The following is an 18,397-nucleotide window of genomic DNA, read 5'->3' as shown; positions in this document are numbered from 1 at the left end:
AAGGTATGGGCGGAGGGATGGGGAGCTACAAATAAATAAAATAAATCTTGGCTAACTTCTTGTAAACTTAATCCAGGAGGAACAGCTAAAGAGATTTTCATACAGCATCATATTAAATTGATCAAGACTAATACAGTGTCGTAGGGGAATTGCTATGAGTATATTAACTGCAGCTCAAAACAAGCATAGATTAAGTAATAAAGAGAACTTTTTATAACCTACTTGAACAAATCCATTTTCCAAGAGTGGGGGAGGTGAGCAGAATTCTGTGGGGATTATGGACACATCAAAGCAGTGTGGTTCAATCAAACTGTAAAGCAAAAATTTTAACTGTGATTATTTTTACTAAATGCAAGAGGGTTTTTAGTCATTCTTTCTTCTAAAATACTGCCCTTCACAGAGAATCCCCTTTTCAGGGCCAGTCTACATTACTGTAAGCCATGATCAAACTACACTCATTTATCATGTGTTTTTGAGAAAGCATGTGAAGACTAGAGTGAAGTTAAGCTCATAGGCTTCACCCTTTTTTCCAGATCCACTTCACATCTAGGTCACAGCTCTTGAATTTCATTTTGTTTCAGACTTGAACAAACACAAAAACTTGATGCTTTGGTTTAGCCAAAGCCACTGAATTGCTGTGACAGTCCAACAAATTACAAATCGTTTTGAGTCAAAATCATAAATTGCCTCAGATCTCCCACTTTACATTCATGCTCAAGGTGTTTCCACTTACCGAAAATGTTGCAACTCCTCATCCTCACATTGTCTGCTTTCAAACTGTTCTCCAATGCAGGATATCCCACCTCCACTAGGTGAGGGATTATTGCAGGTTCGACTCCTGGACTTCCTTTCTCCTGAGCAAGGACTCCAAGAGGACCAGCAACTCCACCTTCCATCAATAACTCCTGTGTAATGTTAGAGTGAGACTTTACATTATAGGAATATGTAGGAAATTCTATTGTCCTCTTAGTAGCTGCTGCTATCTTAAAAGCAGGAAACAACAGTCAAAGCTAATGATGATCCCAAACCATTCGCTTGGAGCTGAATCCAAGATCTCACTATCATGGACTATCAAGTCTTTTCTTGCTTATATTGCTTTTACACTGGTGTAATTCTGTGGAGTCATTGCTGATTTATACTAGAATGAGTAAATAGAAATGTAGCACCATACTACAACTAGACAAAAACTGAATGTGTTCCTGTTTCACAGGACGTGAAATAGACCCATTTTTCATTTTTGTTAATTCATTCCCAAAATGTTATTGAACTTTCATTTACATGCATAGCAAAAACAATAATTGTGAAACTCAGTTTGTCAGGGGAAGACCAGCATAATATTAGTCACTGGTGCTCTTTGAATCAAAACTTTTATTCAGATTTAGATTAGTTAAAATAAACCCATGCAATCCAATACTGATCTCTATGCTCTTATACCCTCCCTGCACAAATACTCCTCTTGGAGATCTGATCCCTCAATGCATTACCATTAGAACAGTTGTTCCCTTTTCTCTACTCATCAGTGTCATTTCATGTATCGCGGGACACAAGTAATGTAGAAGCCTAGGCTATTGGCAAATTTGAAAAAAAGCACTTTGATATAGTGGACTGAGTACTATACTTTGAGTCATGAGTTCTAATCCTGGCTTTGTACATAATCTTGGGCAAGTCAACTTTCAAGCTAGATGCCTAAAGTAAGGCACTTAAATAATCAGAGGGGCACATGACACAAACTCTAACTTTTTTTTCAGTAGTACTTATGGGTGCTGGATAGCTCTGAAAACTGGGCAATAGTTTAGGTGCTTAAATGTGCACTTAAGTATCTAAGTTTGATTACCTTCCCCAGACCCGAAGAAGAGCTCTGCGAAGCTCAAAAGCTTGTCTCTCTCACCAACAGAAGTTAGTCCAATAAAAGATATCACCTCACCTACCTTGTGTCTCTCATATTCTCGGATCAACACTGCTACAACAACATAGTAATCAATGTGTTTAGGCACCTAAGTTTGAAAATTCTGGCCTTGATCTTTTTGCATCTCAGTTTTTCTATTTGCAAAATGGGGATAACAGAATCAGAGAAGCAAGAGATGGAAAAAATCTATTAATTCATCTAGTCCATTTGCTTGTCAGTGCAGGACTGCTCTCACTGTTATTAGTATTGTCAACAGTAGTTAAAGACAATACTTGGAATATGTAAAGTGCTGTATACAAATGTTAGGCAGAGAGCTAGAGTCTAACAGAGAGGAATACTCCCCATACTCATTTAACCGCTGTCCTGTAGCAGCCTGATGCCCTCAAAAATCCACTTGACTTTTACAGATAGCTGATGCCCAGTATCACTTGCACATTCAACCTCCGCAATAGCACTGACCGTATCATTGCAAGCAGAAAAGTATGCTTTAAACTTTTGAAATCTCAAAACAAATGTGTACTTACCTGGTTGGTCTTGTACAAGCGTTCCAAGTTCACAAGCTGCTCCAAACGTATAAGGTTTGCAGAAACACAGGCACTGAGTTCCTGCTATGGCAGGTTCGCCACCATTTTGACATGGCCGACATTTGCAGGGATCATTCTCACTCAGATACTCTTCAATGGCTAGTTTCAGGTAATGCCTTTTAACTGAGGCACAGGATACTTCCTTTACCAGCTCGTACAATGGTGTTAGCTAAATGCAATAAACAGATATGTCTTAAATTTAAAAACTACATATTTTAAGGGTGTCACTGTTTAATAACACGTTGGTCATGTACAATATTTGGAGATGTATATTGTGTGGACAGTTTTGCAAAGAGGGAAAACTCTTCATCTGTCGTGAGTAGAAAAGATCAAGTAAGGCCTCATCTACACTCAAAACCAACTTTGTGCTACATTTGTTAAAATCACGTGCAGCTCAGCTGTATTCAACACAGTTCAGCCATGGCTGTGTGGTTGGGGCTAAATAATGTCATGACATATTCAAAAACGATACACTAGCAAAAAAACCTATACACTATATGAGCTTCCCCGGTCCAAGAAGTTGTATATTTTAAACAATTATAATGTCAATTTCTTATAATTTCAATTTCAATAATACTTTTTGCTTCTATAGCCCTTCCACAAAATCCCACATTTCCAGAGCTCACATTAAATCCCAAACTCATCGACAGAATTCATCTTTTTCATTTGACACTGTGCTCCAATTTGGGCCCTGAGATATAAGCAGCTGGACCCCTGTGCTTGTGCAAAGCAGTAGTGAAATTATTGGGGTTCTGCACAGGGGCAGTGTTGTCTTATATAAAATTCTTGTACAAAAATGCTCTACAGTGTACAAAATGCAGTGCAGGATCAGAGCTTTGATTTCGTAAAACTGCCACTCATTACTGTCCATTTCTCAGATAGTCGTCTTTGCCTGTGCACATTTTTCTTATTTTAATTTTTCAAAAACACTCTGGATACAAAACTATTGCCATTTACAACTGGTGCTGATTAACCTCTATAGCTTAATCATGTCTCAACTTCAGATAAACCCACCTCTCAGAGCTGTTTTAGGAAAACAGTACCCAAGTCTTACCTTTTGTTTAATTACTCTGGGATAGTATTTCACTGATCGAGCCCAGAAGGAATATCTTTCACTATTTCCAGCAGGATTATTCAAATCTAGATAAGCAAGGCCAGCAACAGCCGCTGGATTTCCTCCCTCTACATAGGGATCACCTCTAATCTGATTATGACTGGTTCCTACACATTCAGGGATGAGAAATACAGAAGAACAGCACTGGTATGTTTTCATGTAGCAATAGAAATTCCACAATATAATGCAAATAACTGTGCAAGAAATTAAAGGGCATATCAGTAGAGAATTTAAGTAATATAGTACATGTGTCCTAGAATGGCAATAGCGGGCCAAATCCTGAAATGGTGTTTCCCAACCGTGGGAGGACCTGACTAGGGCAGAAGTGCAGATAGGGAAAGGTGCATGGCTGTGGAATCATTCCAACTCCTTGCAGCAGAAATGCTGTTGTGAGTAAAGATGCGAAGAGGTGGAAATGGTGCTGATGGTGCCCACTTTATAACTTTTAGCCCAATGGCAAGTGCTTTAACCACTGGGCTAAAAGTTATATGGTTAGCACCCCATCACCATTCCTCTTACTACCCCCCCAGATTTTGAGTGGGACCCACTCTGGTGGGCAGCCTCGGCGCACGCCGACCAGATTGGATCCCACGGTGAGATAGGTACTTCTCTGCCTACCTTCCCCAACTTTGTGAATCACTCTGGGGCAACAGGTAGATGTCCTGATGCCTAGAGTAAGGCATTAGTGCACCCAGAGGCACCTATGGAACTATTACAGTAGAAATTTAGGGCCAAGTGAGTTAAGCACCTACAGAACTAGGTAGCAGCCAAACAGAAGGTTTGTTGATCACACTGGTGCATACACCTGGGACGTAGTCTTCTAAGTACCTTTGTGGATCTGGGCCATGGCAACTGTGAATGAGTATGGCTCAAGGGATGTGGAAGAGAGGCTATCCACAAATCTACCACAAGGTGGGCTCTAATCAAGTCAGGCTGGGCACAGCTGTCATAAAATCATAGCTATGTAGGACTGGAAAGGACCTCGAGAAAACATCTAGTCCAGCCCCCTGCACTGAAGCAAGACCATGTAAACCTAGGCCATCCCTAATAGGTGTTTGTCCAACCTGCTCTTAAATATTTCCAGTGACAAGGCTTCCACACCCTCGTTGGAAACCTATTCCAGAGTTTAACTACCCTTATCGTTAGAATTTTTTCCTAATATCTAACCTAAATCTGCTTTGCTGGAGATAAAGCCAATTACTTCTTGGCCTAGCTTCAGTCCTCTTTATAACAGCCCTTAACATATTTGGAGACTGTTATTAGATACTCCCCCTCACCGTCTTCTTTTCTCAAGACTAAATAAGCCCAGGGTGTTTTAACCTGTCCTCACAGATCAGGTTTTCTAAACCTTTATCATTTTTGGTGCTCTCCTCTGGACTCTCTCCAATTTGTCCACATCTTTCCTAAAGTATGGCACCCAAAACTGGACACAGTTCTCTAGATGAGGACTCATCAGTGCCAAGTAGAGAGGGTAAATTACTGCCCATGTCTTACATACAAAACTCCTGTTAATGCACCCCAAAATGATATTAGCCTTTTCCACAACTGCATCACATTGTTGGCTCATTTTCAATTTGTGATCCAGTAGAACCCCTATATTCTTTTCAGCTACTGCCTAGCCAATTACTTCCCATTTTGTATTTGTGGATTTGATTTTTCCTTCCAAGTGTAGTAGCTGGCACTTGGCTTTAATGAATTTCATCTTGTTGATTTTAGACCAATTCTCTAATTTGTCAAGATCACATTGAATTCTCATCCTGTCCTTCAAACTGCTTGTGAACCATCTTAGCTTGGTGTCATCTACAAATTTTATAAGGATACTCTCCATTCTGTTATAAGACATTAATGAAAATATTAACTAGTACAGGACCCAGGACTACCCCTGCGGGATCCCAATAGATAGGTCTCCCCAGTTTGACATGAAAAATTGATATCTCCACTTTTAGTATCGTCTTTCAACCAGTTTTGCACCCACCTTATAGTAATGTAATCTAGATCATATGTGAACATCCTGGGGACTGTGTCAGAAGCCTTACTAAAATCAAGGCATATCACATCTACTGCTTTTCCCCTATCCACTAGGTCAGTAACCGTGTCAAAGAAGAAAATTGGGTTGGGGGGTATGATTTGTTCTTGACAAATTCATGGCGGCTAGTACCCTATTATCCTGTCCTGAGAGATGCTGAGCACTTGCCATTCCTACTGGAGCTCAGCACCTGCCAGGATTGGCCTAGTGACCAAAGGGATGAAAGGCACTGGTTTGTATTTGTTTTTTCTGCTCTTCCACCAATTTACACAATATTTTGACAATTGTGATACCTTTTCCAAGCTCCTCAAATGTTAACCCACTTATATCTGAAATCTCGATTATGTCACCAGATATGCATCATTTACAATGAAAACTCAGTCCCTCTTATCTGAAACCTGTTTATGCAAATATGTTCCCTGTAATTCCATTCAGATAGTCAGGGTTCAACTACATCTAAAAAGGTCTTCTGTTTTATTGATCTCCCACACTTAACCCATTCTGACATATCCTGCAGTGCAAGATATCTCTGTGCTGTGGAATCATTTACCTGAAGAGGATTTTAACAGTTCATCCAGTTTTGAGCAGGTAGTCTTTTTCTTTCTTACAATGAATAAGTTCCAACCTGATGATGAACATTTGTACATGTCTGTAATACTCAAACCTGGAAAAAAATAGATCCAGTCACCTTGACAGTAGGCTGAAAATTAATTTCTGCTTTTGGATTCATGTGTGAGGCTCCCATTGACCGAGGGCCCACTTTAGGAATAGAACAACTGCAGCATTTTCTTGCAGGAGGGGACGACTACAAAGCAGATCCCATGCTAAGGATTACCAGTAACCAGTAGCTATCCAAGAGCGGCGCCTAAGGATACTGGCAGAGAGCTGAATGATGTATTTGCCTGATATTTTATTTCCTTTTTTCTGATTTATCCTTTTTCTCACCCCACCCCTGCCCTTCCAGCCGTGGCTGTGTGTTTGAGTATCACCATATGTGCAGTTTTGCCCTTTGCTTTATTTTTATTTTGTTCTGCCTTTGCTAGAGATGGACTTTAATCACACCTTGTATCCAAACACCTTTGAACTTTGAGGCTGTTCAAAATCCAAACCAGGATTGAGATCCAAATTTTTCAAATGGCCCTTTAAGTTTATAATGTGTGGAATCAAATGTATAACACACTGAACCCCAATTCCAAATCTCCCTGAACTTTGAATGTTCAACGCCCAGATCGGGATCTAAAGATAATAGCTTGAGCCCACCTCTAGTTTATTATCGATAAAGAGAGTCTGTGGCGACTGACTGGTGAGAAAGCAGTCTCTTTATTTTTGTTTTATTTGTTAGCTGACAGGATCTAGGGAGGAGTTTCTTTACTTGTTCATTCGCTTGGTTCATTGTAACAAATGCTCTAGTACTCTACCTTCTGCTTTGATTTTTTCAGTATCCATATAAAAGAGAACTTTGTAGTGTCCTCCCAGAGATCCAGAGTGCAGGAAGTGAGTTCCAAAATGTTCAATTAATCTTCGATATGCACTATATTCATAGACAGCAGGAAGGTTGGCAAGTTCTTTCCAGAATGGCTCCGTAAGAGTTAGAAATTCTGGGTTGTTATTAATGAATTGAGCAACTTCCACATCATTCTCAACAACTATGAAGTGGTTACTCTAAGGGGATGAAAATAAATCAGTCATAGAGCTATTTAAAAATGAAATGGCTTCTGCCAATCAGCTCATCAGGATCCTGAACTTGCTAATGGACAATAGTTTCTACAACTGTTCAGTATGTTACCCCTGCATTCTGATTCACTCCTGTCCTCAGGACTTATCATTTATGTATGGCTCTTGTGATAAGGTGGTCTGTTTCTTTTAGAGACTGGATTTTTGTTTTGTTTTGTTTTGTTTTTCCCTTTGAGGTTCTGTTCTTCCTCCTGTAATAGGGTTTCCTGTTTTGCGTGATAGGACTGTCCGAATGAATGTGATATGAATAGTGTGGGAGGTAGACAAAATCACTATTTTTTGCCCTTTTTAATGACTGCAGCATTCTTCCTTCACTCTCTACCTCCTAAAAAAAGCTTCAAAAGGACAAATAGGCAAATGCATATTCCTGTGTAAAAGTTAATGGTGGTTGCCAGGCATTAGGATCCTGGCAGAGTCTGCTTAATGAGCCAGACTGGAGACAAAGGTACTGCAGTTCAGCAAAAGGGAAACTGAGGCACCAGAAAATTCTTTTCTTTGCATCCTGACGGGTCTGGAGCACGCTTTTCTTTATAAGTTCCCCACTCACACTTGTCTTTGTGATAGTTTCTCAGATACACGCGCACAATAAATATGGCCTTCTCAGCTTTTCTTCCAGTTAAATAAGTTCAAAATAAGGCTTATATTTTACTGTAAGTCTCAACATGTGTAATCAGTGTACACATTTCAGTGTACTAACAACAGAAGAGTAGTTTCTGTCAATTTGGTGGCAATCATATTATGAGCTAAAAGCATATTAGCCTTCAGCTTCTGAGTTCATTTAGCCCAAGATACTAATATTACCTCACAAATGGGAAGCACTTGAGTTATTGAATTAATACTTTTTAGTTAACTCAAAATTATAGGCACAGTGGAGACAAAAGCACTTTATAAAGGAGTAGGTAAAGTTCTCAGTACAGTTCAATTCTGGAACACAATTTTTCTTGGGGATAGGCAAAACAAATGTTAACTCCTCATTGTAGAATAGATTTTTTTAAAGTTGCCTCTAAACACTGAGGAATGTAATAAAAAAGGCAAAGAGAAAACAACATTTAAATGAACTGTTGAGAAGAAAATTATCGGCATGGAGAATATTATTCAGTTATTGGCCAGTGTCTTTTCTTACAGCAAAAGCAGCCAATAAATCAAATGAATAGATAATAAGCAATTACAATGTCAAAAAATAAACGAACATAACCCAGACTAGTGACCTCTTTGTACAGATCTTAGAGGGATTATGTTTGTTTTGTCTAAAGTTGCACCAAAAGTACCAAGATAAAACAAAAAAATTGTCTTGAAGATGTTCAAATTATAAAACAACATTGAAGGAAGTAAGACTTTAATCATTCATGGGAAATTCTAAGCCAAAAAGACAGTTTATACATACCTTTTTGCTGTTTTTCTCCTGTGTATTTTGTGAATAGTCATGGCCACTGTTTGATTGTACATTGCGCACTGTGTGTTTCATATAAGCCCAGCTACTGTTGTAAAACTCATAGCTAAAATCATTCTGAATTTTCACCTAGAGAAAAGGAAAATGGAGTCCTTTGTGAACGGTTGTTAGAAGCACATGCACTTTCTGGCACAGAGAGGCTAGGAAGATTTCTTTGGGTTGAATACATTCTAGATAATGTATGAATATAGGATAAAGCAAACATCTTTATACAAACATACCAGTAGTATGGCAGTGGATTTAAGGACTGACCCAGTTCCCACTGATGTCAATAGGAGCAGGATCAAGTCTATTAATGATATGACAATGAACAAAGCATCCCTCTGAAAAGGATGTAATATGTCTCTACAAATGTCCTAAGAAGCATATGTATGCTATACTTCTAAAGAATGAGCAGGTGCATTAGCTGCTCATACTCAGAGAAAACCAAGTGAGGACAGACCCCTGCACTCAGTAAAGATCTGACCCTGAGACATGAAGACTACGTCTACCACACTTTGGCACTCATCTTGCAAACATTTATGCACGTGCTTAACTTTAACCATTATTTGGTTATTATAATCTCTCAAAGCCCTCAATGAGTTGAACACATTCCATGGGTACGCAATGCTTCTATTGAAATAAAGGGTGCACAGGATCAAGACCTTGATCTAAGCAATAACATTCTGGGTTCTGTTCCTTTCTTCTAGTGATAAATCCTCCATTTAACATCGATTAAAACTACTAAACAGATATACAATTTTCTGGGAAGAGATAAACTTAACCCTAAGTAGACAGATAAGCTAGAGGAGGAGGGATAGCTCAGTGGTTTGAGCATAGGCCTGCAAAACCCAGGGTTGTAAGTTCAATCATTGAGGGGACTATTTACAGATTTGGTGCAAAAATCGGTCAGGGACAGTACTTGGTCCCGCTGTGAAGGCAAGGGACTGGACTCAATGACCTTGCAAGGTCCCTTCTAGTTCTCTGAGATAGGTATTTAATTCTGGTGTAACTTGGCATAACTCCATTGACTGACAAAGCTATGCCAAATTTCACCAGCTGAGGATCTGGTACATGATCTCTAACACTATTTTTCGCTGTTGGCAATCCTGTTCCTTGAATGCATGGCCTGTTCAGGAGATAGCTACCCTGCTCAGTTCAGTTCAATAGTGTTGACTGCTCCTTTCTCTGGATTTAATCTTGTGAGAGGTTCTGAGTATTGACTTCCCCAGGGCCAGATTTCCAATTAGGCACAGGGGACTCATAGAATATCAGGGTTGGAAGGGACCTCAGGAGGTCATCTAGTCCAACTCCCTGCTCAAAGCAGGACCAATCCCAAATTAAATCTTCCCAGCCAGGGCTTTGCCAAACCTGATCTTAAAAACCTCTAAGGGGATTCCACCACCTCCCTAGGTAACCAATTCCGGTGCTTCACCACCCTGCTAGTGCTCCTACTTATATAGCCCAAAATGCTGTTAGCCTTCTTGCAACAAGTGAACACTGTTGACTCATATCCAGCTTCTCGTCCACTGTAACCCCTAGGTCCTTTTCTGCAGAACTGCTGCCTAGCCATTCAGTCCCTAGTCTGTAGCAGTACATGGGATTCTTCCATCCTAAGTGCAGGACTCTGCATTTGTTTTTGTTGAACCTCATCACATTTCTTTAGGCCCAATCCTCTAATTTGTCTAGGTCCCTCTGTATCCTACCCCTACCCTCCAGTGTATCTATCACTCCTCCCGTTTAGTGTAATCTGCAAACTTGTGAAAGGTGCAATCTACACCATCTTCCAGATCATTAATGAAGATATTAAACAAAACCAGCCCCAGGACTGACCCTTGGGACACTCCACTTGATACCAGCTGCCAGCTAGACATGGAGCCATCTATCACTACCCTTTGAGCCTGATGATCTAGTCAGCTTTCTATCCACCTTATAGTCCACTCATCCAGCCCATACTTCTTTAACTTGCTGGCAAGAATACTGTGGGAGATCGTATCAAAAGCTTTGCTAAAGTCAAGGAATAACACATCCACTGCTTTTCCCTCATCCACAGAGCCAATCATCTCATCATAAAAGGCAATTAGGTAGGCACGTGCCTAGGGGTGCCAGCATTCTAGGAGCACCTTACCTCTCTAAAACTGCTGTAGGCAGGGGGGAAAACTGAAGATGCTGTGCTTAGGGGTGCATAAGGTGAAAACCTTGGACTTCCCCTTGGAGGCTGGCCAGGTGAACGAGCCACCATCTAACTGAACCAGCACACCAGACAGCTGGGGCTGGCTGAGTGCATGTTTGCCACAAGGAACTCTTTCCAGGAAGCTTGCCACTTTCAAGAAACCTTTCATGTTTCACATTATTCTCCCAGGTCTAAATATGACTCTAAAAATAAGGCTATAGTAAAGCAAACATACTTGGAATGTGTAGGTAAGAAGGCTTTCACTCAGTCTGTAGTATTCTCTCTGATCACCGCTAAACACCTTTCTGCACTGTCCACCAAAACTTTTAGTATGAATCACTCTTCCCCTAGTCTCACCAGAAACGGCATCAAAGCTGCAAAAGAGAAAATACAAACGATAGCGTAAGGCAGCAGAGTCACTGAGAAGAATGCATGGTTGACAGGAGGTTAAAACTACAGAAAGTTACATCTGCATATAACAATCAAAAAAGGACTTAAGGCCTGTGTAGTCAGCAAATTAGTTCACAGCAAGCCAGAGAGGGAATCCACAGTGGACTAGCCACCTATGCGGACACTGCTACCGTGAACTAAAAGTTCCATAGTGAGCACTGATGTACGGATGTTTGAAATGGGAATATGCCAAAATGTACAACAGAATTTTCAGTGCACTGCAGCAGAGTCCACATGGTGAATTAGTGTGCAGCAAGCTAATGCCCTGTTGATTTACACCCTGGCTTGCCATGTGCTAACTCACCATGTAGACAAGCCATTACATAAGAAAATAGGACACTATATTATTGACTCCTAGATGGGCATAAAAGTGCCACACATACATACTAGAGTATGGAAAGTAAAATGCCATTCTTAATTGTGTCAGCAATGACTACAACTTAGATAATGTTTTTACTCCTCTTAGCCAGATATTACACACCTGCTAATGTCAATACATTCATATCCATGGCAACTGCTTATGTTTAGCTATATCCGCAAAATGCCCAATCCATTACCAAAACTCCCCTTTATTCCGTCTGAGCTAAGATCATTCTCAAGGAGATAGGGCTACATTAAACAAGTTAAAGATAATCATTTTGTTATGCTAATACTTCTGTATATGTAGCTGAGGTCATTAAAGAGTATAGATCCACAATGCTATTGCACAGCAGTATTCCTTAAGGAAAAAGCAACTGCTGTTGCTATGCCTTTGGAAACCGGTCTATAACCTATCCTGGTTATAGACAACTAGTTTGCAACATTTCTTTTCAAATTAAAAAGATGTGTTTAAGTTGCAGAAGTGCAAATGTTTCAAATCATTGTTCAAAATCAAAAGGCCAGATTCATAGTTATACTCTGGCTGCTTTAAGATCCTTCTGTGATGCAAGACAGCTATAAACCCAGTTAAAACAGGTTCCCAGCTGCTTTGTATTAGTGGAGCTAGAGCCCAGCAGCCAGATCATAGTAGTGAATCTTGTCCAAAAATTGTACCTATATTAAGATCTTAGGCCTGATTCTCCACCACCATGCACCTTGTTTAAGCAACACACTTATACAAAGTCATTATAAAATGCTTCCATTTTGATTTGGCTGCATTTTATATTGGCAGGACACAGGCGTCAATGACTACTCAAAGTGCAAGTCAGGGAAGAACTAAGCTCCTTTTATAAAATAAAAGTATAAAATTTCAGCTCATAAGGCCAAATTCTGCAATCATATCTCTGTTTGAAGTCAATGGAAGTTATATGTGTGTATCTGAGGAGAAAATTTCATACCCATAATGAACATATGGCAAAGCTATGAAGTCCTTCAATCATCTGTTTAATCTATCTAAATTGGCAGACGGGAGCGAGAAAGAGGTCGTAATGTGCTATACACGGTACATGTGCATTGCTGCCTTCTGTTAGGTGGAATGCCTGCTCAGAAAATTTTTTTAAAGATTGTGTTACACTTTAATGAATGCCCTCTACAGAGACTGTGAGCCCTAATTCTACTCTATCAAAAGGAGACTTTTCTTTAGTGCAGCTGTTTGTCCAGCACCTAGCACAATGGGGTCCTGGTCCATGACTGTGACTCCTAGGCACTAAGGTTAACATAAATACTAAAATAGTAAAAATAATAGTCTTGAGATCTGGAGCTGATCCCTCTGAGGCATGTGAGCAAGTTAACTAGAGGCCAAGATTTGTTGTAAAATGCTACAAAAATACAACTTAAACTAGCACAGATATTGACATAACAGGTAAGATGAGATCTGCAGAGAAGCTTACCCAGCTCCTGTAAGTTCTGCATTAGGAGGCATTTTATCAATGTCACAAGCCGGTCTGCTTTCTTCACACCGATCCTCATCAGCACCGTCTTCCTCGCAATCCTGGTCTCCATTGCACACCAGAGATTTGCTAATGCATTGACCTAAAACCAAAACAAAAAAAAATCTCGGGGAAAGGGGGAAACATGTTTGTCCATCTGGATACACAGCAGTTAAAATTAAAGTATGTTAATAAGCCGATTTAATCACACATTCTCATTTTGTGTAGTTCTAATTAAAAACAAGCTTTAAGAAAAATTATGGAAACTCAAGAAAAAACTCAGACTCAGGGGCCTGCCTCTGTGACCGATATATCACTGGAAGACCAGGGTTCAAATCCTATTTTTGGCAATAGTCAAAAAGCAACACTAGGTCTCTAAAAAATGACACTTGAATTGAACTGAGGGCATTGCAGCACATGTTTTAAACACATAGCTAGGGTTGCTGGAGTGTATACACTAGAATGCGCCTTTAATTATGTGATCATCTATTGGGCCTGATTCTTCTCTGCTTTAGACCAGTTTTACTCCATTGTAACTCCACTGATGGCAGTTGAGTTACTCCTGATTTACACTGGTGTAAGAGAGGGGAGAATTGGGATCATCATTTCCACACCACCCTAACTCATTCAGTGTGCTGACTGGCCAGTGGGCAGTGGTTGTAAACTATGCAATTATAACACAGAAAATCCATCATTCCATTTATTCTGGTGTAACTAGGAGCAAAATTGGGCCCTCGGTGTGCAGGCTGAACAGTGAACAGCAGGCATACAGGAGTGCTGGTGTCTTAATAGTATGTGATCATGTACAATAATATAGTGGGGCAGGGGAGACGCATGGAGGTGGGGCCCTAAGCATTACATGCCCCTCCTCAATTGCCTGCCGTGGGGCAAGGACCCAGCAGCACCCAAGAGTCAGAGCTTGAGTGTGGAATGTGATGAGTTGTGGGCTACTAATGACTTCCGCCCTTGGTGCAGGGAGTTTGTTTATAAACAGAGGCAGGGTGATTAAGATAACAAAGGCTTGTCAATAAATTAAATTAAGGATCATTAGATGATCCTGAAAGCATTCCCAGGCACTCAAGTGAAAAGATAGGAAACAAAGGGTAGGAATAAATAGCCCATTTTCAGAATGGAGAGAAGTCAGTACAGATGTCCCCAGGGGTCTGTACTGGTCTGGGATCAGCGCTGTTCAACATATTCATAAATGATCTGCAAAAGGGGGTTAGCAGTGAGGTGCCAAAGTTTGCAGATGATACAAAATTACTCAAGATAGTTAAGTCAAAAACAGACTGTGAAAAGTTACAAAGGGGTCTCACTAAATTGGTTGACTTGGCAATAGGGTTGCCAGCTTTCTAATGGCCCTTCCTCAAGGCCATGCCCCCTGCCCCACCCCTTCCCCGAGGCCCGGCCCTCCACTCACTACATTCCCCCTCTTGGTGGCTCTCTCTCCCTCACCCTCACTCACTTTCACTGGGCTGGGGCAGGGGATTGGGGTGTGGGAGGTGGTGAGGACTCTAACGGGGGGTATGGGTTCCGGGGTGGGGCCAGAAATGAGGGTTTCAGGGTAAGGGAAAGGGCTTCGGACTCAGCCAGGGTGTTGGGGTGCAGGGGGCGGTGAGGGCTTCATCTGGGCGTGCAGGCTCTAGAGTGGGGTTGGGGATGAGGGTTTGGGGTGCAGGAGGGGGCTCCAGGTTTGGGGGGGTTCAGGGCTGGGGCAGGGGATTAGGACTCACGGTTGGGGCACAGGCTTATCTCCAGCAGCTCCGGACAGTGGCACAGCGAGGGGGCTAAGGCAGGCTTCCTGCCTGTCCTGACTCACGCTGCGCCCCGTAAGTGGCCAGCAGGTCCGGGTCCTAGACGGTGGTGCCGCAGGTGGCTCTGCATGCTGCTCTTGCCCATAGGCACCGCCTCTGCAGCTCCCATTGGCCGCAGTTCCTGGCCAGTGGGAATGCAGAGCCAGTGCTCGGGGCAGCGCACGAAGCCCTGTGGCCCCCCCACCTAGGAACCAGACTTGCAGGCCACTTCCTGGGTGCAGCACAGAGCCAGGACAGGTAGGGTCTGTCCCTCCAATGTGTCAGTAGGGTAAGGCATATATGCACAGAGGGACCACAGCAAGACTATATAGTGGATTAATAAGGCTGTGTCTGATTTTTGACCTGTGAATTTCTTTCCTGTAAAAACTGGAGCTTTCATCCTTTGATTTTATTTACCCCATGATACTGTGATTGTCTGATAAATAGGAAGCACCTTTACGTAATCCTCTTCATAACTTTAAGTATCAGAAACTTATGAAAAATAAAGTAAAATAAAGTACCTGAAAAGCACCTGAACCTATCACCACAGCCCTCCTCTGTTGGGCATCCTCTCGTAGGAACACATTGTCGTGTTTCAAAGGCACTCCCAACACAGGGGTTTCCCCCATACTGGCCATAAACTGCTATTGTCCGTCTGCGAATCTGAATGCAAATCAATAGAAACCTTTAGAAAGTGTAAACCTAAAGCAGAAATATTAGACTGCTTTCATGACAGCACAACAAATCCTTTGCTGTAATTAATTGAAACGTTTAATTACGTTTCCTGAAAACAAAGACACTACTCCTCATGTTACTACAAACTAACAACGTATCAATAAAAAATGGTTTAACAGAAAGGACTCTACTCTTTTTGGCCCTAGTAGACTAATCAACCCAATTCCTCTGTTCTAAAATCTAGGCGCCAACTGCAACTAGTACGAGTCAGTTGAAAATACTGTACTCTTTGCATTTTATGAACATTTTAATGTTGTCAGTCACTCTTGGAACTGACCTGCCAGAACTAAAATAAAACAGCCATCGATCCCAAGAGGAAGCAAGTGCAAAGGAAAATGACAAAAACTAAAGTTAAACAAACTGGAGTTTTATTGCATCTCAAAAGAAATTCAGGTTCATGTCAAGTCTTGAGAGAAAGTGCACGCTGGCCCTTTTTTAAGCTGAACCCATCCATCCACCTATCCCTAATTAACGACTTATCAAAGGAAGCAATAAAGAATCTAAAAATCAAAAATATCTCTCACCTGAGTGGAAGTGCCAACACAGAAAACTTTCAGCTTGTTTCTACTGATTCCTGTTAGGAATGGGATGGAATGGAATGGAGCAGTTGGGTCAACCAATAAAAACTAATAGAAATCAATAGATATCAGCTGAAGAATTATACTAGAGTTTACTTGAATTTCCACTAGGACATCTTTTGCAACTATCACCAAAATGAAAACTGCTGAGTCAGCTATGCTTATGATTATTATCCTCCATCCTAACATCAATGTCCTTTCCTTCTGCACTGTCAGCTCTTAGAATATCGCATCCTTGCAGACACAAATCATATGCTTTAGGCTTTTGATACTCTTACAGATATAATACTACCATAATTATTATAAAAATGCATGTTAAGAAAGGCAAAAGGAAAAAGCATTAATAGCATTATACCTGAGTCTTAGTGCAGCCATCACATTCAGACCAAGGGCCATAAGGATTCCAGTGGCAATTAACTGGAGAGGAAGGACTGCCTCAATATTATTTTTTGCATTATTAAAAAAACAGAAACAAAATATAAGGAATTGCAATGTCTCCATTCATAAGCATTAGAGCCAAGTTTTCAGACACAGCTAAATGAATGTTGATTAAAAATATGGGGCCTTATTGGGCTCCTACTGAAACCAATGGGATTCACTCATCCTGCCACAGAAGAATAAATCTGACTCCCAATCCTTCTGTCTAACCACTAAGCAGACAGGAGAAACTATTTCTGAAGAGGGACACATTCGGTCCTGAATGCTCGCATAGACCATATCTTAACTATACACTGGGAGCCAGATTGTGTCAGCAGCACAGCCCCGTGTCATGGGGATCGCGGGGAGGCCAGAGCTCCCTGTGGAATTCTCAGGCTCAGCCAGAATTCCCAGGAAGTGCACAATTCCCAGGAAGTGCTCCCTCTGGAGCTTGCCAGCTCTTCCAGTGTGTTCAGAAGGGAGGGAGCAAGTGGCCTACCTGTCACCACACTTCCCTCCGCCACTGGAGTGCGGCACTGACAGTGCTGATCGGGAAAGTGGCTTCCCTCTCACGGCGCACAAGCTAAGAGATTCCTTTAACCCTCTCCCCATGCTGTGGACCAGCCACATCTATATAAGCATTTATATATAAGTATATTAAACAATTCATGGTCATTCTTTAGCATACACAATTCCAAATAAATACTCACCTGGAAAAAACTGGAAAGAAACATGTAACTTCTACCAGAAGGAAAAACTCAAATACCTGAACAAGAAGGAGGGAAAACATTAATTAATTTTTGGTTTGTTTTGCTTTTTCTTTTGAACGCATTATGTCAACTCTGGGACCTGGTCGGCAACCCTTACTCCAGCCAAACTCCAATGCAAATAAATAATAATGGCACTGCTAATAATGATGTGAAATCTGAACACTCAGCAGATTAGCCACCCAAACCACTTTTTCTTGTTTGTCTACTTTATTGCAGTTTTATTGCATTACATTTCTCAGCCAGGGATCTTCCTTTTTAAATTAATATTTCATCTAATTCATTTCACTCGTAGAAATTAGCTAAGTGATTGTCTTACCTTCATGTTAGGAGAAACGCTCAGATACCCAGCAACTACCAGGGAAGAACTGTACCTCCTCTGGGACTAGCGGGCAAGTCAGCAGCAGGAGGAGTCTGTCTGTCTGACTCTTGTGGAGTCTTCTCTGCCTTGCTGTTTTGCTTTTCTTTCACAGAAAGACTGAGTAATACAGAGGGAATTTTAATCTTAACCCATTTAATCACCTCCTGGAACACAAACAGCCTGTTCTTGTAGCTGCTCAATGTCTTAAAGACAGAATAATATACATATAAATCAAGGCTTGACTATGCTAACTAGGGCTGGCATGAAACTATGGGAAGGACTCACAAAAAGAAAACTAAGTTTCTCTTCCTTTTTTCTACTGTGCAATGTCTTTCACTTTTCAGAGACCACAAGCCAGCTCTGACCTCAGTTACACAAACTCAGAGTCACTTCACTCTCTTCAGTGGATGGAGTTACTCTGGTTTGCAACTGTACGACTGAGTTTAGATTCTGGCCACAAATCCTTAGTGGTGATGTGCAGTA

At 41.1% G+C, this 18,397-nt stretch overlaps 1 protein-coding gene across 1 annotated transcript in view; it reads right to left on the bottom strand.

Moving 5' to 3' along the window:
* C7 (complement C7) overlaps positions 1–18,101 on the bottom strand; it is a 41,596-nt gene extending 23,495 nt beyond the window's left edge. The window contains exons 1-13 of the mRNA XM_050946923.1: positions 17,873–18,101; positions 17,497–17,552; positions 16,725–16,800; positions 15,578–15,719; positions 13,225–13,366; positions 11,202–11,340; positions 8,749–8,883; positions 7,049–7,292; positions 6,181–6,294; positions 3,545–3,711; positions 2,431–2,659; positions 734–905; positions 223–310 (exon numbers count right to left, since the gene is read on the bottom strand). Coding sequence (XP_050802880.1) covers positions 223–310; positions 734–905; positions 2,431–2,659; positions 3,545–3,711; positions 6,181–6,294; positions 7,049–7,292; positions 8,749–8,883; positions 11,202–11,340; positions 13,225–13,366; positions 15,578–15,719; positions 16,725–16,800; positions 17,497–17,552; positions 17,873–17,878 — 1,710 coding nt within the window. The 5' untranslated portion in view covers positions 17,879–18,101. The remainder of the gene's footprint in view (positions 1–222; positions 311–733; positions 906–2,430; positions 2,660–3,544; positions 3,712–6,180; positions 6,295–7,048; positions 7,293–8,748; positions 8,884–11,201; positions 11,341–13,224; positions 13,367–15,577; positions 15,720–16,724; positions 16,801–17,496; positions 17,553–17,872) is intronic.
* Positions 18,102–18,397: the final 296 nt, after the last annotated feature.

This window comes from Gopherus flavomarginatus, chromosome 3 (assembly GCF_025201925.1).
Source record: "Gopherus flavomarginatus isolate rGopFla2 chromosome 3, rGopFla2.mat.asm, whole genome shotgun sequence".
NCBI classification, from domain to species: domain Eukaryota; kingdom Metazoa; phylum Chordata; order Testudines; family Testudinidae; genus Gopherus; species Gopherus flavomarginatus.
The sequence above is the reverse complement of the archived record's forward strand: the minus strand, read 5'-3'. Positions and strand labels throughout refer to the sequence as shown.